The sequence below is a fragment of the Oncorhynchus keta genome, chromosome 21 (assembly GCF_023373465.1).
Source record: "Oncorhynchus keta strain PuntledgeMale-10-30-2019 chromosome 21, Oket_V2, whole genome shotgun sequence".
NCBI lineage: Eukaryota > Metazoa > Chordata > Actinopteri > Salmoniformes > Salmonidae > Oncorhynchus > Oncorhynchus keta.
The window spans coordinates 56,793,078-56,815,620 of NC_068441.1; the positions used below are offsets into that span (position 1 = coordinate 56,793,078).

At 43.4% G+C, this 22,543-nt stretch overlaps 1 protein-coding gene across 50 annotated transcripts in view; it reads left to right on the forward strand.

Moving 5' to 3' along the window:
- dennd6aa (DENN/MADD domain containing 6Aa) overlaps positions 1-21,609 on the forward strand; it is a 118,690-nt gene extending 97,081 nt beyond the window's left edge. The window contains exons 15-20 of one of the 50 annotated variants that reach the window (XM_052474426.1): positions 7,989-8,152; positions 11,750-11,852; positions 15,409-15,483; positions 17,775-18,841; positions 18,882-19,021; positions 19,062-21,609. In XM_052474426.1, the coding sequence (XP_052330386.1) occupies positions 7,989-8,152; positions 11,750-11,852; positions 15,409-15,483; positions 17,775-17,906 (474 nt within the window). In that variant the 3' untranslated portion in view covers positions 17,907-18,841; positions 18,882-19,021; positions 19,062-21,609. Of the gene's footprint in view, positions 1-7,988; positions 8,153-11,749; positions 11,853-15,408; positions 15,484-17,774 lie in introns of all 50 variants that reach the window. The other 49 variants (XM_052474434.1, XM_052474440.1, XM_052474447.1 and 46 more) reach the window with 49 other exon arrangements.
- Positions 21,610-22,543: the final 934 nt, after the last annotated feature.

Genomic DNA, 22,543 nt, shown 5'->3' on the forward strand with positions numbered 1-22,543 from the left:
AGTCTGTTAGTAACTCCACTCACTACTTGTCGTTGTATAGTCTGTAACTCCACTCACTACCTGTAGTTGTATAGTCTGTTAGTAACTCCACTCACTACTTGTCGTTGTATAGTCTGTTAGTAACTCCACTCACTACTTGTCGTTGTATAGTCTGTTAGTAACTCCACTCACTACTTGTAGCTGTATAGTCTGTTGGTAACTCCACTCACTACTTGTAGTTGTATAGTCTGTTTGTAACTCCACTCACTACTTGTAGTTGTATAGTCTGTTTGTAACTCCACTCACTACTTGTAGTTGTATAGTCTGTTTGTAACTCCACTCACTACTTGTAGTTGTATAGTCTGTAACTCCACTCACTACTTGTAGTTGTATAGTCTGTTAGTATCTTCACTCACTATTTGTCGTTGTATAGTCTGTTAGTAACTCCACTCACTACTTGTAGTTGTATAGTCTGTTAGTAACTCCACTCACTACTTGTAGTTGTATAGTCTGTTAGTAACTCCACTCACTACTTGTAGTTGTATAGTCTGTTAGTAACTCCACTCACTATTTGTCGTTGTATAGTCTGTTAGTAACTCCACTCACTACTTGTAGTTGTATAGTCTGTTAGTAACTCCACTCACTATTTGTCGTTGTATAGTCTGTTAGTAACTCCACTCACTACTTGTAGTTGTATAGTCTGTTAGTAACTCCACTCACTACTTGTCGTTGTATAGTCTGTTAGTATCTTCACTCACTACTTGTAGTTGTATAGTCTGTTAGTATCTTCACTCACTACTTGTCGTTGTATAGTCTGTTAGTAACTCCACTCACTATTTGTCGTTGTATAGTCTGTTAGTAACTCCACTCACTACTTGTAGTTGTATAGTCTGTTAGTAACTCCACTCACTACTTGTAGTTGTATAGTCTGTTAGTAACTCCACTCACTACTTGTAGTTGTATAGTCTGTTAGTAACTCCACTCACTACTTGTCGTTGTATAGTCTGTTAGTAACTCCACTCACTACTTGTAGTTGTATAGTCTGTAACTCCACTCACTACTTGTCGTTGTATAGTCTGTTAGTAACTCCACTCACTACCTGTAGTTGTATAGTCTGTTAGTAACTCCACTCACTACTTGTCGTTGTATAGTCTGTTAGTAACTCCACTCACTACTTGTAGTTGTATAGTCTGTTAGTAACTCCACTCACTACTTGTCGTTGTATAGTCTGTTAGTAACTCCACTCACTACTTGTCGTTGTATAGTCTGTAACTCCACTCACTACCTGTAGTTGTATAGTCTGTTAGTAACTCCACTCACTACTTGTCGTTGTATAGTCTGTTAGTAACTCCACTCACTACTTGTCGTTGTATAGTCTGTTAGTAACTCCACTCACTACTTGTAGCTGTATAGTCTGTTGGTAACTCCACTCACTACTTGTAGTTGTATAGTCTGTTTGTAACTCCACTCACTACTTGTAGTTGTATAGTCTGTTTGTAACTCCACTCACTACTTGTAGTTGTATAGTCTGTTAGTAACTCCACTCACTACTTGTCATTGTATAGTCTGTTAGTAACTCCACTCACTACTTGTCGTTGTATAGTCTGTTAGTAACTCCACTCACTACTTGTAGCTGTATAGTCTGTTGGTAACTCCACTCACTACTTGTAGTTGTATAGTCTGTTTGTAACTCCACTCACTACTTGTAGTTGTATAGTCTGTTTAACTCCACTCACTACTTGTAGTTGTATAGTCTGTTTGTAACTCCACTCACTACTTGTAGTTGTATAGTCTGTTAGTAACTCCACTCACTACTTGTAGTTGTATAGTCTGTTAGTAACTCCACTCACTACTTGTAGTTGTATAGTCTGTTAGTAACTCCACTCACTATTTGTCGTTGTATAGTCTGTTAGTAACTCCACTCACTACTTGTAGTTGTATAGTCTGTTAGTAACTCCACTCACTATTTGTCGTTGTATAGTCTGTTAGTAACTCCACTCACTACTTGTAGTTGTATAGTCTGTTAGTAACTCCACTCACTACTTGTCGTTGTATAGTCTGTTAGTATCTTCACTCACTACTTGTAGTTGTATAGTCTGTTAGTAACTCCACTCACTACTTGTCGTTGTATAGTCTGTTAGTAACTCCACTCACTATTTGTCGTTGTATAGTCTGTTAGTAACTCCACTCACTACTTGTAGTTGTATAGTCTGTTAGTAACTCCACTCACTACTTGTAGTTGTATAGTCTGTTTGTAACTCCACTCACTACTTGTAGTTGTATAGTCTGTTTAACTCCACTCACTACTTGTAGTTGTATAGTCTGTTAGTAACTCCACTCACTACTTGTCGTTGTATAGTCTGTTAGTAACTCCACTCACTACTTGTCGTTGTATAGTCTGTTAGTAACTCCACTCACTACTTGTAGTTGTATAGTCTGTTAGTAACTCCACTCACTATTTGTCGTTGTATAGTCTGTTAGTAACTCCACTCACTACTTGTAGTTGTATAGTCTGTTAGTAACTCCACTCACTACTTGTAGTTGTATAGTCTGTTAGTAACTCCACTCACTACTTGTAGTTGTATAGTCAGTTAGTAACCCCACTCACTACCTGTAGTTGTATAGTCTGTTAGTATCTTCACTCACTATTTGTCGTTGTATAGTCTGTTAGTAACTCCACTCACTACTTGTAGTTGTATAGTCTGTTAGTAACTCCACTCACTACTTGTAGTTGTATAGTCTGTTAGTAACTCCACTCACTACTTGTAGTTGTATAGTGTGTTAGTATCTTCACTCACTATTTGTCGTTGTATAGTCTGTTAGTAACTCCACTCACTACTTGTCGTTGTATAGTCTGTTAGTAACTCCACTCACTACTTGTAGTTGTATAGTCTGTTAGTAACTCCACTCACTACTTGTCGTTGTATAGTCTGTTAGTAACTCCACTCACTACTTGTCGTTGTATAGTCTGTAACTCCACTCACTACTTGTCGTTGTATAGTCTGTTAGTAACTCCACTCACTACCTGTAGTTGTATAGTCTGTTAGTAACTCCACTCACTACTTGTCGTTGTATAGTCTGTTAGTAACTCCACTCACTACTTGTAGTTGTATAGTCTGTTAGTAACTCCACTCACTACTTGTCGTTGTATAGTCTGTTAGTAACTCCACTCACTACTTGTCGTTGTATAGTCTGTAACTCCACTCACTACCTGTAGTTGTATAGTCTGTTAGTAACTCCACTCACTACTTGTCGTTGTATAGTCTGTTAGTAACTCCACTCACTACTTGTCGTTGTATAGTCTGTTAGTAACTCCACTCACTACTTGTAGCTGTATAGTCTGTTGGTAACTCCACTCACTACTTGTAGTTGTATAGTCTGTTTGTAACTCCACTCACTACTTGTAGTTGTATAGTCTGTTTGTAACTCCACTCACTACTTGTAGTTGTATAGTCTGTTTGTAACTCCACTCACTACTTGTAGTTGTATAGTCTGTTAGTAACTCCACTCACTACTTGTCATTGTATAGTCTGTTAGTAACTCCACTCACTACTTGTCGTTGTATAGTCTGTTAGTAACTCCACTCACTACTTGTAGCTGTATAGTCTGTTGGTAACTCCACTCACTACTTGTAGTTGTATAGTCTGTTTGTAACTCCACTCACTACTTGTAGTTGTATAGTCTGTTTAACTCCACTCACTACTTGTAGTTGTATAGTCTGTTTGTAACTCCACTCACTACTTGTAGTTGTATAGTCTGTAACTCCACTCACTACTTGTAGTTGTATAGTCTGTTAGTATCTTCACTCACTATTTGTCGTTGTATAGTCTGTTAGTAACTCCACTCACTACTTGTAGTTGTATAGTCTGTTAGTAACTCCACTCACTACTTGTAGTTGTATAGTCTGTTAGTAACTCCACTCACTACTTGTAGTTGTATAGTCTGTTAGTAACTCCACTCACTACTTGTCGTTGTATAGTCTGTTAGTAACTCCACTCACTACTTGTAGTTGTATAGTCTGTTAGTAACTCCACTCACTATTTGTCGTTGTATAGTCTGTTAGTAACTCCACTCACTACTTGTAGTTGTATAGTCTGTTAGTAACTCCACTCACTACTTGTCGTTGTATAGTCTGTTAGTATCTTCACTCACTACTTGTAGTTGTATAGTCTGTTAGTATCTTCACTCACTACTTGTCGTTGTATAGTCTGTTAGTAACTCCACTCACTATTTGTCGTTGTATAGTCTGTTAGTAACTCCACTCACTACTTGTAGTTGTATAGTCTGTTAGTAACTCCACTCACTACTTGTAGTTGTATAGTCTGTTAGTAACTCCACTCACTACTTGTAGTTGTATAGTCTGTTAGTAACTCCACTCACTACTTGTCGTTGTATAGTCTGTTAGTAACTCCACTCACTACTTGTAGTTGTATAGTCTGTAACTCCACTCACTACTTGTCGTTGTATAGTCTGTTAGTAACTCCACTCACTACCTGTAGTTGTATAGTCTGTTAGTAACTCCACTCACTACTTGTCGTTGTATAGTCTGTTAGTAACTCCACTCACTACTTGTAGTTGTATAGTCTGTTAGTAACTCCACTCACTACTTGTAGCTGTATAGTCTGTTGGTAACTCCACTCACTACTTGTAGTTGTATAGTCTGTTTGTAACTCCACTCACTACTTGTAGTTGTATAGTCTGTTTGTAACTCCACTCACTACTTGTAGTTGTATAGTCTGTTAGTAACTCCACTCACTACTTGTCATTGTATAGTCTGTTAGTAACTCCACTCACTACTTGTCGTTGTATAGTCTGTTAGTAACTCCACTCACTACTTGTAGCTGTATAGTCTGTTGGTAACTCCACTCACTACTTGTAGTTGTATAGTCTGTTTGTAACTCCACTCACTACTTGTAGTTGTATAGTCTGTTTAACTCCACTCACTACTTGTAGTTGTATAGTCTGTTTGTAACTCCACTCACTACTTGTAGTTGTATAGTCTGTAACTCCACTCACTACTTGTAGTTGTATAGTCTGTTAGTATCTTCACTCACTATTTGTCGTTGTATAGTCTGTTAGTAACTCCACTCACTACTTGTAGTTGTATAGTCTGTTAGTAACTCCACTCACTACTTGTAGTTGTATAGTCTGTTAGTAACTCCACTCACTACTTGTAGTTGTATAGTCTGTTAGTAACTCCACTCACTATTTGTCGTTGTATAGTCTGTTAGTAACTCCACTCACTACTTGTAGTTGTATAGTCTGTTAGTAACTCCACTCACTATTTGTCGTTGTATAGTCTGTTAGTAACTCCACTCACTACTTGTAGTTGTATAGTCTGTTAGTAACTCCACTCACTACTTGTCGTTGTATAGTCTGTTAGTATCTTCACTCACTACTTGTAGTTGTATAGTCTGTTAGTAACTCCACTCACTACTTGTCGTTGTATAGTCTGTTAGTAACTCCACTCACTATTTGTCGTTGTATAGTCTGTTAGTAACTCCACTCACTACTTGTAGTTGTATAGTCTGTTAGTAACTCCACTCACTACTTGTAGTTGTATAGTCTGTTAGTAACTCCACTCACTACTTGTAGTTGTATAGTCTGTTAGTAACTCCACTCACTATTTGTCGTTGTATAGTCTGTTAGTAACTCCACTCACTACTTGTCGTTGTATAGTCTGTTAGTAACTCCACTCACTACTTGTAGTTGTATAGTCTGTTAGTAACTCCACTCACTACTTGTAGTTGTATAGTCTGTTAGTAACTCCACTCACTACTGGTAGTTGTATAGTCTGTTAGTAACTCCACTCACTACTTGTAGTTGTATAGTCTGTTAGTAACTCCACTCACTACTTGTCGTTGTATAGTCTGTTAGTAACTCCACTCACTACTTGTCGTTGTATAGTCTGTTAGTAACTCCACTCACTACTTGTAGTTGTATAGTCTGTAACTCCACTCACTACTTGTAGTTGTATAGTCTGTTAGTAACTCCACTCACTACTAGTGGTTGTATAGTCTGTTAGTAACTCCACTCACTACTTGTCGTTGTATAGTCTGTTAGTAACTCCACTCACTACTTGTCGTTGTATAGTCTGTTAGTAACTCCACTCACTACTTGTAGTTGTATAGTCTGTAACTCCACTCACTACTTGTAGTTGTATAGTCTGTTAGTAACTCCACTCACTACTAGTGGTTGTATAGTCTGTTAGTAACTCCACTCACTACTTGTAGTTGTATAGTCTGTTAGTAACTCCACTCACTACTTGTAGTTGTATAGTCTGTTAGTAACTCCACTCACTACTTGTAGTTGTATAGTCTGTTAGTAACTCCACTCACTACTTGTCGTTGTATAGTCTGTTAGTAACTCCACTCACTACTTGTCGTTGTATAGTCTGTTAGTAACTCCACTCACTACTTGTAGTTATATAGTCTGTTAGTAACTCCACTCACTACTTGTAGTTGTATAGTCTGTTAGTAACTCCACTCACTACTTGTAGTTGTATAGTCTGTTTGTAACTCCACTCACTACTTGTCGTTGTATAGTCTGTAACTCCACTCACTACTTGTCATTGTATAGTCTGTAACTCCACTCACTACTTGTCGTTGTATAGTCTGTTAGTAACTCCACTCACTACTTGTCATTGTATAGTCTGTTAGTAACTCCACTCACTACTTGTAGTTGTATAGTCTGTTAGTAACTCCACTCACTACTTGTAGTTGTATAGTCTGTTTGTAACTCCACTCACTATTTGTCGTTGTATAGTCTGTTAGTAACTCCACTCACTACTTGTAGTTGTATAGTCTGTTAGTAACTCCACTCACTACTTGTAGTTGTATAGTCTGTTTGTAACTCCACTCACTATTTGTCGTTGTATAGTCTGTTAGTAACTCCACTCACTACTTGTCGTTGTATAGTCTGTTAGTAACTCCACTCACTATTTGTCGTTGTATAGTCTGTTAGTAACTCCACTCACTACTTGTAGTTGTATAGTCTGTTAGTAACTCCACTCACTACTTGTAGTTGTATAGTCTGTTTGTAACTCCACTCACTATTTGTCGTTGTATAGTCTGTTAGTAACTCCACTCACTACTTGTAGTTGTATAGTCTGTTTGTAACTCCACTCACTATTTGTCGTTGTATAGTCTGTTAGTAACTCCACTCACTACTTGTCGTTGTATAGTCTGTTTGTAACTCCACTCACTATTTGTCGTTGTATAGTCTGTTAGTAACTCCACTCACTACTTGTAGTTGTATAGTCTGTTAGTAACTCCACTCACTACTTGTCGTTGTATAGTCTGTTAGTAACTCCACTCACTACTTGTAGTTGTATAGTCTGTTAGTAACTCCACTCACTACTTGTCGTTGTATAGTCTGTTAGTAACTCCACTCACTACTTGTCGTTGTATAGTCTGTTAGTAACTCCACTCACTACTTGTCGTTGTATAGTCTGTTAGTAACTCCACTCACTACTTGTAGTTGTATAGTCTGTTAGTAACTCCACTCACTACTTGTCGTTGTATAGTCTGTTAGTAACTCCACTCACTACTTGTCGTTGTATAGTCTGTTAGTAACTCCACTCACTACTTGTCGTTGTATAGTCCGTTTGTGTTGTTGGTCTTGGTTAGCGTAATGTTCCAGTCAGTAGGTAGCTAACACACTGGCTGCTAGAGCCGTCAGGACGAGTCCTGAGGGAAGCCCTACATTATGACATGTTTCTAACTAGTGGGAACGCAGGCCGTGTTGTAAACTCATCTTTGGACCTGAACTTTTCTTGAATGTAGTTTTGTTATTGACTAAAACAAACAGACAACCAAAAGAATAGCGCTTTGAAAAATGTGAAGTTTTTGCTGTCAGTCAATGGGATAACCTCGGTTAACCACAGGTTGTTGTTTTCCCCACAGGAATATAGATCACTGTGCTGAGAACTTAAACAGTTGTTGTGTGGAAGGGCGTTATGAAAACTACACTAACACACAAGTCTTTCATTCCCTTTCTCCATCTCACAGGAGCGCTATGTGGCCAGTCTGATGCCTCTACAGAAGAACATCTCTCCTTGGAAGAGTCCTCCACAGCTGAGACCCTTCCTCCAGGAGGACTTTATGAAGACTCTGGAGAAGGCAGGTCCTCAGCTCACCTCACCACTCAAAGGAGACTGGATGGGACTCTACAGGTACTGACATCCACATAGCCTGGTTCCGCGTGTATTTCACCTTTATTTAACCAGGCAGTCCTACTGAGAGGTCTGTGTTACAGACAAAAACACACACATAAACGGACGCAGCCATAGGAAACAACCTCAGCCATAGGAAACAACCTCAGCCATAGGAAACAACCTCAGCCATAGGAAACAACCTCAGCCACAGGAAACAACCTCAGCCACAGGAAACAACCTCAGCCACAGGAAACAACCTCAGCCATAGGAAACAACCTCAGCCATAGGAAACAACCTCAGCCACAGGAAACAACCTCCGCCATAGGAAACAACCTCAGCCATAGGAAACAACCTCAGCCACAGGAAACAACCTCAGCCATAGGAAACAACCTCAGCCATAGGAAACAACCTCAGCCATAGGAAACAACCTCAGCCATAGGAAACAACCTCAGCCATAGGAAACAACCTCAGCCATAGGAAACAACCTCAGCCATAGGAAACAACCTCCGCCATAGGAAACAACCTCAGCCATAGGAAACAACCTCAGCCATAGGAAACAACCTCCGCCATAGGAAACAACTCAGCCATAGGAAACAACCTCAGTTTCCATAGGAAACAACCTCAGCCATAGGAAACAACCTCAGCCATAGGAAACCTCAGCCACAGGAAACAACAACAACCTCAGCCACAGGAAACAACCTCAGCCACAGGAAACAACCTGGGTGACTTGACAAGGGAGTCAGCCACAGGAAACAACCTCAGCCACAGGAAACAACCTCAGCCATAGGAAACAACCTCAGCCATAGGAAACAACCTCAGCCATAGGAAACAACCTCAGCCATAGGAAACAACCTCAGCCATAGGAAACAACCTCAGCCACAGGAAACGGACGCAGCCACAGGAAACGGACGCAGCCACAGGAAACGGACGCATCAGTAATAAGCTCCTCAATCAGTTTCCTGAATTTCCCTAGGGGCATCCAATTTTAAATAGTTTTTGAGATTATTCCTTAGAAGTAAGGTGCAAAAAAATAAAAGCTGATTCACCTTAACTCTGTGGAGACCGAAGGAGTTTCCGGTGTTGGCTATCCCTGAGACCGGGGCAACTTGACATGGGAGTTTCTGGTGTTGGCTATCCCTGAGACCGGGGCAACTTGATAAGGGAGTTTCTGGTGTTGGCTATCCCTGAGACCGGGGCAACTTGACGACGAAGGAGTTTCTGGTGTTGGCTATCCCTGAGACCGGGGCAACTTGATAAGGGAGTTTCTGGTGTTAGCTATCCCTGAGACCGGGGCAACTTGACGACGGGAGTTTCTGGTGTTGGCTATCCCTGAGACCGGGGCAACTTGACATGGGAGTTTCTGGTGTTGGCTATCCCTGAGACCGGGGCAACTTGATAAGGGAGTTTCTGGTGTTAGCTATCCCTGAGACCGGGGCAACTTGATAAGGGAGTTTCTGGTGTTGGCTATCCCTGAGACCGGGGCAACTTGATAAGGGAGTTTCTGGTGTTGGCTATCCCTGAGACCGGGGCAACTTGATAAGGGAGTTTCTGGTGTTAGCTATCCCTGAGACCGGGGCAACTTGATAAGGGAGTTTCTGGTGTTAGCTATCCCTGAGACCGGGGCAACTTGACGACGAAGGAGTTTCCGGTGTTGGCTATCCCTGAGACCGGGGCAACTTGATAAGGGAGTTTCTGGTGTTAGCTATCCCTGAGACCGGGGCAACTTGATAAGGGAGTTTCTGGTGTTGGCTATCCCTGAGACCGGGGCAACTTGATAAGGGAGTTTCCGGTGTTGGCTATCCCTGAGACCGGGGCAACTTGACGACAAAGGAGTTTCTGGTGTTTGCTATCCCTGAGACCGGGGTGACTTGTACAGGGATTTCTGGTGTATCCCTAATGATGTGAGGTGACAAGGGAGTTTCTGGTGTTGGCTATCCCTGAGACGGGGCAAACGAGAAGGAGTTTCTGGTGTTGGCATCCCTGAGACCTTGACACTAAAGGGAGTTTCTGGTGCTATTCCTGAGACCTAACTTGATAAGGGAGTTTCTGGTGTAGGCTTCCCTGAGTCCGGGGCAACTTGACAAGGGAGTTTCTGGTGTTGGCTATCCCTGAGACCGGGGCAACTTGACAAGGGAGTTTCTGGTGTGGCTATCCCTGAGACTTCTTACAGTGGAGTTTCTGCATCCCTGAGACCGGGGCATTGCCATAGTCCAAAGTTTCTGGTGATGACCCTGAGATGATTTGTTTTCTGCTGTCTCCCTGAAAGACATTGCCTAGTCCTATAAGACCGAAGGACAATAGTTTTTAAATATATATATGAGTGTGTTGTGTGTGTTCTTAATCCCTGAGACCGGGGCAACTTGAGAGCTTTTTCCGGTGTTGGCTATCCCTGAGACCGGGGCAACTTGATGTAATAAGGAGTTTCTGGTGTTGGCTATCCCTGAGACCGGGGCAACTTGACGACGAAGGAGTTTCATGGTGTTGGCTATCCCTGAGACCGGGCAACTTGTTATGGGAGTTTCTGGTGTTGGCTATCCCTGAGATCGGGGCAACTTTGACTAAGGAGTTTCCAGTGTTAGCTATCCCTGAGACCGTCCAACTTGACATGGGAGTTTCTGGTGTTGGCTATCCCTGAGACCGGGGCAGAGAGAGGAGTTTCTGGTGTTGGCTATCCCTGAGACCGAAACTAAGGAGTTTCCCTATCCCTGAGACCGGCTGACATGGGAGTTTCTGGTGTTGGCTATCCCTGAGAACTAGGGGCAATTCACCTAGAGGAGTTTCTGTGTTGGCTATCCCTGAGACCGGGCAACTTGATGACGATCCCCATTAGCTATCCCTGACCGGGCAGCAACTTGACATGGGAGTTTCTGGTGTTGGCTATCCCTGAGACCGGGGCAACTGACCAAGGAGTTTCTGGTGTTGGCTATCCCTGAGACCGGGCAACTTGATTACGAAGGAGTTTCCCCATTGTATCCCTGAGACAGCAGCACTCTTCCTGGGAGTTTCTGGTGTTTGCTATCCCTGAGACCGGGGTGACTTGTACAGGACATTTAACAGTTATTAATGATGTTAGGTACAGGGGGAGTTTTGCTAAAATCACTTTCCTTATAAACGAAACGAGAGAGTAGTGCATCGATCCTTGACACTAAAGAGAGGGCCAGCCTACTTTCTGGTGTAGGTTCAGTACACATCACTGCGTTTTATCACCCGTAATAAAGCGTAGTGTGAAAAACTGTGTCCAATGACTTCCATACAGTGGCAGCTGCATTCATGTAGACTGCATTGCCATAGTCCAAAGCTGAGATGACTGGATGATTTGTTTTCTGCTGTCTAATGAAAGACATTGCCTAGTCCTATAAGAGAAGGACAATATTTTTTAAATATATATATGTGTGTGTGTGTGTGTTCTTAATCTTAACTCAACATGCTTTTTTTTTAGAGAGCTTTATTTATTTTTGGTCTGTTTACCAGGAAACACAAGTCTGTTATGATGTAATATAATGACAGTCTGTGTATTTCCTGTTTGCAGACTTTACGATTGTGACATGGTCTATGCATCCTAAAAGCTTGTTGGTGTGTTTTTGTTTCATCTTGGTGTGTCTATTTCCTATCCAGACAGTTCCTGAGGTGTCCAAACTTTGACGGCTGGTTCAGGAATCGCAGGAGAGAGATGATGAAGAAACTAGAGGCCCTTCACCTAGAGGCTGTCTGTGAGGAGGTGAGTAATGATGAAACTAGAGGCCATTCACCTAGAGGCTGTCTGTGAGGCGGTGTATTTATTATGGATCCCCATTAGTTCCTGACAAGGCAGCAGCTACTCTTCCTGGGGTTTATTATGGATCCCCATTAGTTCCTGCCAAGGCAGCAGCTACTCTTCCTGGGGTTTATTATGGATCCCCATTAGTTCCTGCCAAGGCAGCAGCTACTCTTCCTGGGGTTTATTATGGATCCCCATTAGTTCCTGCCAAGGCAGCAGCTACTCTTCCTGGGGTTTATTATGGATCCCCATTAGTTCCTGCCAAGGCAGCAGCTACTCATCCTGGGGTTTATTATGGATTCTCATTAGTTCCTGCCAAGGCAGCAGCTACTCTTCCTGGGGTTTATTATGGATCCTCATTAGTTCCTGCCAAGGCAGCAGCTACTCTTCCTGGGGTTTATTATGGATCCCCATTAGTTCCTGCCAAGGCAGCAGCTACTCTTCCTGGGGTTTATTATGGATCCCCATTAGTTCCTGCCAAGGCAGCAGCTACTCTTCCTGGGGTTTATTATGGATCCCCATTAGTTCCTGCCAAGGCAGCAGCTACTCTTCCTGGGGTTTATTATGGATCCCCATTAGTTCCTGCCAAGGCAGCAGCTACTCTTCCTGGGGTTTATTATGGATCCCCATTAGTTCCTGCCAAGGCAGCAGCTACTCTTCCTGGGGTTTATTATGGATCCCCATTAGTTCCTGCCAAGGCAGCAGCTACTCTTCCTGGGGTTTATTATGGATCCCCATTAGTTCCTGCCAAGGCAGCAGCTACTCTTCCTGGGGTTTATTATGGATCCCTCAGGTTCCTGCCAAGGCAGCAGCTACTCTTCCTGGGGTTTATTATGGATCCCCATTGTGTTCCTGCCAAGGCAGCAGCTACTCTTCCTGGGGTTTATTATGGATCCCCATTAGTTCCTGCCAAGGCAGCAGCTACTCTTCCTGGGGTTTATTGTGGATCCCCATTAGTTCCTGCCAAGGCAGCAGCTACTCTTCCTGGGGTTTATTATGGATCCTCCATTAGTTCCTGGCCAAGGCAGCAGCTACTCTTCCTGGGGTTTATTATGGATCCCCATTAGTTCCTGCCAAGGCAGCAGCTACTCTTCCTGGGGTTTATTATGGATCCCCATTAGTTCCTGACAAGGCAGCAGCTACTCTTCCTGGGGTTTATTATGGATCCCCATTAGTTCCTGCCAAGGCAGCAGCTACTCTTCCTGGGGTTTATTATGGATCCCCATTAGTTCCTGGATTTTGCAGCAGCTACTATTCCTGGGGTTTATTATGGATCCCTATGAGTTCCTGCCAAGGCAGCAGCTACTCTTCCTGGGGTTAAAGGATCCCCATTTTTCCTGCCAAGGCAGCAGCTACACTTCCTGGGGTTTATTATGGATCCTCAAAGTTCCTGCCAAGGCAGCAGCTACTCTTCCTGGGGTTTATTATGGATCCTCATTAGTTCCTGCCAAGGCAGCAGCTACTCTTCCTGGGTTTATTATGGATCCCCATTTTCCTGCCAAGGCAGCAGCTACTCTTCCTGGGGTTTATTATGGATCCCCATTAGTTCCTGCAAGGCAGAAGCTACTCTTCCTGGGGTTTATTATGGATCCCCATTAGTTCCAGCCAAGGCAGCAGCTACTCTTCCTGGGGTTTATTATGGATCCCCATTAGTTCCTGCCAAGGCAGCAGCTACTCTTCCTGGGGTTTATTATGGATCCCTATTAGTTCCTGCCAAGGCAACAGCTACTCTTCCTGGGGTTTATTATGGATCCCTATGAGTTCCTGCCAAGGCAGCAGCTACTCTTCCTGGGGTTTATTATGGATCCCTATAAGTTCCTGCCAAGGCAGCAGCTACTATTCCTGGGGTCCAGCTAAATTAAGGCAGTTACACATTTTAAAAGTATTTACCATACGTTCATAACAGATTTCACAACATATATATTGTGTGTTCCCTCAGGCCTCTACTACCACACATCTACAACACAATCCGTGTGTATCGCGGGTGTGTCTGTGCCTGTGTTTGTGTTTCTTCACAACACAATCCATGTGTATCGCGGGTGTGTCTGTGCTTCTTCACAGTCCCTCCTTTTCTATAGGTTGTATTTATCTGTTTTTTAATCTAATTTTACTGCTAATATGAGTTACCTGATGTGGAATAGAGTTCCATGTAGTCATGGCTCAATTTAGTACTGTGTGTCTACCCTGAAACTAACTGCAACTCTTTGTTGCTGTCATTTCAGTCGCTGTAGTAGCTGACGTGTAAAGTGTTGAGTCATCAGCATACACGGACACACTTGCTTTACTCAAAGCCAGTGGCACGTCATTAGTAAAGATTTAAACAAGTAAGGGGCCTAGACAGCTGCCCTGGGGAATTCCTGATTCTACCTGGATTTTGTTGGAGAGGCTTCCATGTTCTGTTAGACAGGTAATCCTTTATCCACAATATAGCAGGGGGTGTAAAGCCATAACACATTTTTCCTGCAACAGACTTTGATCGATAATGTCAAAAGCCACATCGAAATCTAACAAGACAACCCCCACTATCATTTTATCATCAATTTCTCTCAGCCAATCATCAGTCGTTTGTGTAAGTGCTGTGCTTGTTGAATTTTCTTCCATGTAGGTAGTTATTAGGTAGGTAGTGACTATGCATCGATAATAACAGAGAGTAGCAGCAGCAGCGAAGAAGGGGGGTGGGGGTGCAATGCAAATAGTCTGGGTAGCCATTTGATTAGCTGTTCAGGAGTCTCATCAGTGATTTGTGTAAGTGCTGTGCTTGTTGAATTTTCTTCCCTTTAAGTGTGCTGAAAGTCTGTCAATTTCTTTACTGTAAAATAGCATTGCTTCTGGTCAAACATTATTTTTTCCCCCAAAGGTTTACTAAGGGTTGGTAACAGCCTGATTGGTCAGCTATTTGAGCCAGTAAGGGGGGCTTTACGATTCTTAGGTAGCGGAATGACTACCTTCCCTCCAGGCCTGAGGGGACACACTCTCTGGTAGGATGAAATGGCAAATAGTAGTGGCAATATTATCCTCAGTAATTTTCCATCCAAGTTGTCAGACCCCGGTGGTTTGTCATTGTTGGTGGACGACGTCAATTTTTTTCACCTCTTCCACACGGATTTTACGGAATTCAAAATTGCGATTCTTGTCTTTCATAATTTGGTCAGATATACTTGGATGTGTAGTGTCAGCGTTTTATTGCGGTCATGTCATGCCAAGTTTGCTAATCTTGCCAATAAAAACATCATTAAAGTAGTTGGCAATATCAGTGGGTTTTGTGATGAATGAGCCATCTGATTCAATGAGGGATGGAGCTGATTTGGCCTTTTTGTCCAAAATCTATTTTAAGGTTCCACAAAGATTTTTACTACAATTCTTTATATTATTTATCTTTGTTTCATAGTGTAGTTTCTTCTTCTTTTTATTCAGTTTAGTCACATGATTTATCAATTTTGCAGTACGTTTGCCAATCTGTTGTTCAGCCAGATGCTCGAAGCCTATTCACCTCTCTCTATTTCTATTTTTCATGTAGGATCTGCAGGTGCGTGTCCAGCAACACACTGAGGTGGAGACTGTGGACCTCGTTCTCAAACTCAAAGACAAACTGGTCAGTATGAGGTTGTTTAATTGTTGACAGATTGACTGCTATAACAGCCTCCAGATTGACGAAGGCTTTCCAGATTGATGTTGACGCGCGTTCTCCAGATTGACGCCGTTCTTCTAGGAGATTGATGTTGGAACATTCTGCTATAACAGTGATAGAACACATAACAGTAGAGTTCCTGTACACTACATGGTCAAAAGTATGTGGACAACTTCTCATCAAACATCTCATTCCGTAATCATGGATATCAATATGGAGTTGTTACCCCCTTAGTTGCTATAACAGCCTCCACTCTTCTGGGAAGGTTTTCCACTAGATGATGGAACATTGCTGCTATAACAGCCTCCACTCTTCTGGGAAGGCTTTCCACTAGATGATGGAACATTGCTGCTATAACAGCCTCCACTCTTCTGGGAAGGCTTTCCACTAGATGTTGGAACATTGCTGCTATAACAGCCTCCACTCTTCTGGGAAGGCTTTCCACTAGATGTGGGAACATTGCTGCTATAACAGCCTCCACTCCTCTGGGAAGGCTTTCCACTAGATGTTGGAACATTGCTGCTATAACAGCCTCCACTCTTCTGGGAAGGCTTTCCAGTAGATGTTGGAACATTGCTGCTATAACAGCCTCCACTCCTCTGGGAAGGCTTTCCACTAGATGTTGGAACATTGCTGCTATAACAGCCTCCACTCTTCTAGGAAAGCTTTCCACTAGATGTTGGAACATTGCTGCTATAACAGCCTCCACTCTTCTGGGAAGGCTTTCCACTAGATGTTGGAACATTGCTGCTATAACAGCCTCCACTCTTCTGGGAAGGCTTTCCACTAGATGTTGGAACATTGCTGCTATAACAGCCTCCACTCTTCTGGGAAGGCTTTCCACTAGATGTTGGAACATTGCTGCTGTAACAGCCTCCACTCTTCTGGGAAGGCTTTCCACTAGATGTTGGAACATTGCTGCTATAACAACCTCCACTCCTCTGGGAAGGCTTTCCACTAGATGTTGGAACATTGCTGCTATAACAGCCTCCACTCTTCTGGGAAGGCTTTCCACTAGATGTTGGAACATTGCTGCTAAAACAGCCTCCACTCTTCTGGGAAGGCTTTCCACTAGATGTTGGGACGTTGCTGCGGGACTTGCTTCCATTCAGCCACACAAGAGCATTCGTGAAGTCGGACACTGATGTTGAGTGATTAGGCCTGGCTCGCAGTCGGCGTTCCAATTCATCACAAAGGTGTTCAATGGAGTTGAGGTCAGGGATCTGTGCAGGCCAGTCAAGTTCTTCCACAACGATCTCGACAACCCATTTCTGTATGGACCTCGCTTTGTGCACGGGGGCATTGTCATGCTGAAACAGGAAAGGGGCCTTCCCCAAACTGTTGCCACAAAGTCGGAAGTACAGAATAGTCTGGAATGTCATTGTATGCTGTAGCGTTAACATTTCGCTTCACTGGAACTAAGGGGCCCGGAACCACAAAAAACAGACCCAGACCAGTATTCCACCTCCACCAAACTTTACAGTTGTCACTATGCATTGGGGCAGGTAGCGTTCTCCTAGCATCCGCCAAACCCAGATTTGTCCGTCAGACGGGATGGGAAGCGTGATTCATCAGTCCAGAGAACTGTCCACTGCGCCAGAGTCCAATGGCGGCTAGCTTTACACCACTCCAGCCGACGCTTGGCATTGCGCATGGTGATCTGAGGCTTGTGAGGCTTGTGTGCGGCTGCTCGGCCATGGAAACCCATTCCATGAAGGTCCCGACGAACAGTTCTTGTGCTGCTGTTGCTTCCAGAGGCAGTTTGGAACTCGGTAGTGAGTGTTGCTCCTGAGGACAGACTCCAGCACTCGACGGTCCAGTTCTGTGAGCTTGTGTGGCCTGCCACTTCGTTGCTGAGCCGTTGTTGCTCCTAGACGTTACCACTTCACAATAACAGCACTTACAGTTGACCGGGGGCAGCTCTAGCAGGGCAGAAATTTAACGAACTGAATTGATGGAAAGGTAGCATCCTATGATGGTGAAACGTTGAAAGTCACTGAGCTCTTCAGCATGGGTCATTCTACTGCCAATGTTTGTCTATGGAGATTACATGGCTATGTGCTCGATTTTTATACACCTGTCAGCTGAAATAGCCGAATCCACTAATTTGAAGGGGTGCCCACATACTTTTCGGCCACTTGTATGTTCAGTGTATGCTAAATGAACTTGATTTATGTTAGTTAACACAAAATATTTAAAATAACTTGAAAGTGCTTTGTTGTGTGTTGCTAACCTGTTCTTCCTGTATGTTCTAGACTCAGGCAGAGAGAGAGCAGCTTCCTCTGAGGCCGGGGACGTTGACTAAACTACAAGCCCACATCGACTCTGTCATCCTGTCTTTACCTGATGATCTACAGGGAATCCTGCACAAGCCCTCCACACCCTGACCTCTGACTTCTGACCTCTAACCCCTGACCACTAATCATTGACCTATAACCCCTGGGGGAGGAGGAAGGGAGGCCCAAGGAAGGACTGCTCCAGTCTCATCATTGAACTGTGGAGTTCTAAGACTTTTTATTTGTATTTTTTTTTAAAGTGCACCTCACCCTTTAATATCTGTGTGACTGAGCCACCTCCAACCTCTCTCCACCTTCATGTGCAATGCTGGCATTGCCCCCCACAAAAAAATCCACTGATGATGATTAATTATGCAACCAGTCAGAAAATAAGAAGACAAGCCAATTAGTGGTTTATTCTTCAGAGATATAATGTCTGTGCTGTAGTGAATCATGTCTCTGTGACACAAGTCCATAAAGGTTGACAGGGTTTCTGAAACAGTTTGATCTGTGTCCGAAAACCAAACCTTTAGTCTAGACTTTTTTTAAAAACAGCCTTGTTTGGATTCTAACTTAACACTGCAGTTACAATAAACTATAGACAGATTGTAATAAACCGTTTAATTGTCAACAATATTCGTACGTTATGAAAGGTTGCTGTTGTATAAATGTTGAAGACATGAAGAGCTGTATTGTATAGCGTCACTATACACTTATTGGACAAAACATTAGGAACACCTTCCTGATGTTGAGTTGCATCCCCTCAATTCGTCGGGGCATTGGACTCTACAAGGTATTGAAAACGTTCCGCAGGGATGCTGGCCCATGTTGACTTCAATGCTTCCCACAGTTGTGTCAAGTTGGCTGAATGTCCTTTGGGTGGTGGACCATTCTTGATACATGTGTGGGAAAAACCCAGCAGCGTTGCAGTTCTTGACACCAACCAATGGCACTTAAATCTGTCTTGTCTATTCACCTTCTGAATGGCACACGTACACAATCCATGTCTCAATTGTCTCAAGGCTTAAAAATCCTTCTTTAACCAGGTCTCCTCCCCTTTAACCATGTCTCCTCCCCTTTAACCAGGTCTCCTCCCCTTTAACCAGGTCTCCTCCCCTTTAACCAGGCCTCCTACCCTTTAACCAGGTCTCCTCCCCTTTCACCAGGTCTCCTCCCCTTTCACCAGGTCTCCTCCCCTTTCACCAGGTCTCCTCCCCTTTCACCAGGTCTCCTCCCCTTTCACCAGGTCTCCTCCCCTTTAACCAGGTCTCCTCCCCTTTAACCAGGTCTCCTCCCCTTTAACCAGGTCTCCTCCCCTTTAACCAGGTCTCCTCCCCTTTAACCAGGTCTCCTCCCCTTTAACCAGGTCTCCTCCCCTTTAACCAGGTCTCCTCCCCTTTAACCAGGTCTCCTCCCCTTTAACCAGGTCTCCTCCCCTTTAACCAGGTCTCCTCCCCTTCACCTACATGGATTTAACAAGTGACATCAATAAGGGATCATATCTTTCACCTGGTCCGTCTGTCATGGAAATGTTTTGTCCACTCAGTGTATAGTGGTTGAGGAGACGACATCGGGGTGGTCTTCATGAGGCAACAAAACAGATCGAAACAAGAAGGAACCTAAAGCCAGTGCAATAACAAATGGTTTCCGTTTCAAAAGGTTTTGTTACGTTGTGCCTTAATGAATAGCACCCTTGTTGGAGGTTGATCTGTGTGTGTGTGTGTGTGTGTGTGTGTGTGGGAATAGAATAGCAGAGTGCTGTTGCTATTTTAGACCAATAGGATCGAACTTGTATATAATTTGTACTCATTATTAGAAGAACGTAAGGAAAAAGACCTTCACTAAACCCTCGTCCTTATATTGCAGTACTACTTCTGCTCCAAATGTGTATTCTGCATAGGGAATAGTGTGCCATTTGGGATGCATTCATTCTACATGTTAAAAATGGGCAACCGGGTAACTGACGAAAACTAACTTGCTGACACATTGCCTTGTCATATTGATTTGGACCTGATTTTTGTGAGCTTTTACCACATTATTCATCTGTGTAGGCCCACTACATTATTCATCTGTGTAGGCCCACCACAACCCCCTGTACCACATTATTCATCTGTGTAGGCCCACCACAACCCCCTGTACCACATTATTCATCTGTGTAGGCCCACCACAACCCCCTGTACCACATTATTCATCTGTGTAGGCCCACCACAACCCCCTGTACCACATTATTAATCTGTGTAGGCCTTCACAACCCATATGAACAGTCCTTGTACACCAGGGCTTTCTAGCGGCTAGCTAAACCAGAGTTGGTTTCCTACCGGTCCACTGCCACTGTCTGGATTTCATTTGGCACCCAGCCTCTGTCTCTGTCCTCAGTGTCATTGATTTGGTTCACACCAACTGTATTGTCCGAAACACATTTTGCTGATCATAATGGATGTTGATAGCCTGGGTACAGGTCTGTTTAGCTATCCTCAGAATGTTGGTTAAACAGACTGGTCCCCAGGCTAGGATGTTGATAGGGTCTGGAAGGCTAAACCGTAACTGTTTGTATTCATGCTGTTTTTCTGCTTTGGAGTGCATTCCCTGTATGGTGTTGCTCAACCATCATATGTTAAGTGTAGAGATCATTCTTCCTCTGAACTGTTAAACATATCTACATGTATGCTGAACAACATTACTGCAGAGGAGGTTTTTCCTAACACAGATTTTGCTGTCAGACTTTGGACTACCTATGAGGTTTTTACGTCTTACATTTTGAAAACCGATATTTGATTTGTTGAGTATTTTGATGTTACAGAATACATTATTTTTCTTGATCAGCTTTTATCATAGGGTGTGCCTTAAGGGATGATGGTTAGGGAAAACAGAACCAAAGATGGACTGTTTTTAGGTTAAATATCGAACTGTGACTGTGGAGTAGGCTAATAATAACTTCTGATATCTACAGTAGTGGCTCACTCACTCAGTAACCTGTCATATTCTGATCTGCTTCAAACACCATCATTCTGTTGGAACCCATCAGAATTCCATTGGAACCCATCAGAATTCCGTTGGAACTGTTGGAACCCATCAGAATTCCATTGGAACTGTTGGAACCCATCAGAATTCCGTTGGAACTGTTGGAACCCATCAGAATTATATTAGAACTGTTGGAACCCATCAGAATTCTATTGGAACTGTTGGAACCCATCAGAATTCCGTTGGAACTGTTGGAACCCATCAGAATTCCGTTGGAACCCATCAGAATTCCGTTGGAACTGTCTGTCCTCTGAGGGAATATTTCAGTTAAATTAATATTGGTTGGTACACACACCTGTGATGGGTTTCCATATTTTGAAAAATACTTATTTTAACAAGATAATTTTGTATAAAGGGCTATTCTCATATTCCATGAATCTAAAAAGTGAAGTTTTGTACATATTGTTGAAATACCCAGCCATCACCATTGATGATGATATTCATTATATTACAACCATTATTTTACTAAATATAGATATTACTGACATGGAATACTATACATTTGTAATATCTTCCAATGGGCTGGTTAGATGTTAAAGAACTAGAATAAGGATTATAATATACTGCATCATGTTGCTTTGGGGAACTCAGTATTTTTACATTTGCAATGTTTGATCGTTTTTGTATTGAAGCCTTAATACAATAACTACTGAGGAACCACTATTGATGCCTTTTTAATAGAAGTACTGAGGAACCACTAATGCTAACAGACAATGGCTTTCAGTGAGCGCAAGTATTTTAATGTGAATAAACGGGTCTCTAGGATCTCACTAATAAATGGTTCTGTATTTTCTTTTTTTATCCCAGTTTGTTTTGTTAATAGGGAGCATTGTAAAATACAGTATAAACACACACACACACTTATCTTCACACAGCATTTAGAGTACCAGTGTAGGAAATAGAATCTGATTGGTCCACGAGGCTGCGATCTCCCTCTATAAGAGCGTTTTATAACATCGTCTTTCACAACTCCCAACAGTGTTGAAAGTGAGGTGGAGGAAATGGATAGAGAGATATTGCTGCTGATATCACTAGCGCCTTGTACCAGCGGGTGGCGCCTGACAGTTGACACCTATCTACTAAGTAGCCTTGGCTTGTGTGAGGCGGAATGGCTCATGGAAGCCGCTCTCCTGTTTGTGTGTAGCCTGAAGCAGCTCGATGTACAGGTACACCCCCAGGACAGGATGCTCTTCTATCGCAGGGCCTTACCCCCAGGACAGGATGCTCGTCTATCGCAGGGCCTTACCCCAAGGACAGGATGCTCTTCTATCGCAGGGCCTTACCCCCAGGACAGGATGCTCTTCTATCGCAGGGCCTTACCCCCAGGACAGGATGCTCGTCTATCGCAGGACCTTACCCCCAGGACAGGATGCTCGTCTATCGCAGGGCCTTACCCCCAGGACAGGATGCTCGTCTATCGCAGGGCCTTACCCCCAGGACAGGATGCTCGTCTATCGCAGGGCCTTACCCCGAGGACAGGATGCTCGTCTATCGCAGGGCCTTACCCCCAGGACAGGATGCTCGTCTATCGCAGGGCCTTACCCCCAGGACAGGATGCTCGTCTATCGCAGGGCCTTACCCCCAGGACAGGATGTTTGTCTATCGCAGGGCCTTACCCCCAGGACAGGATGCTCGTCTATCGCAGGGCCTTACCCCCAGGACAGGATGCTCGTCTATCGCAGGGCCTTACCCCCAGGACAGGATGCTCGTCTATCGCAGGGCCTTAC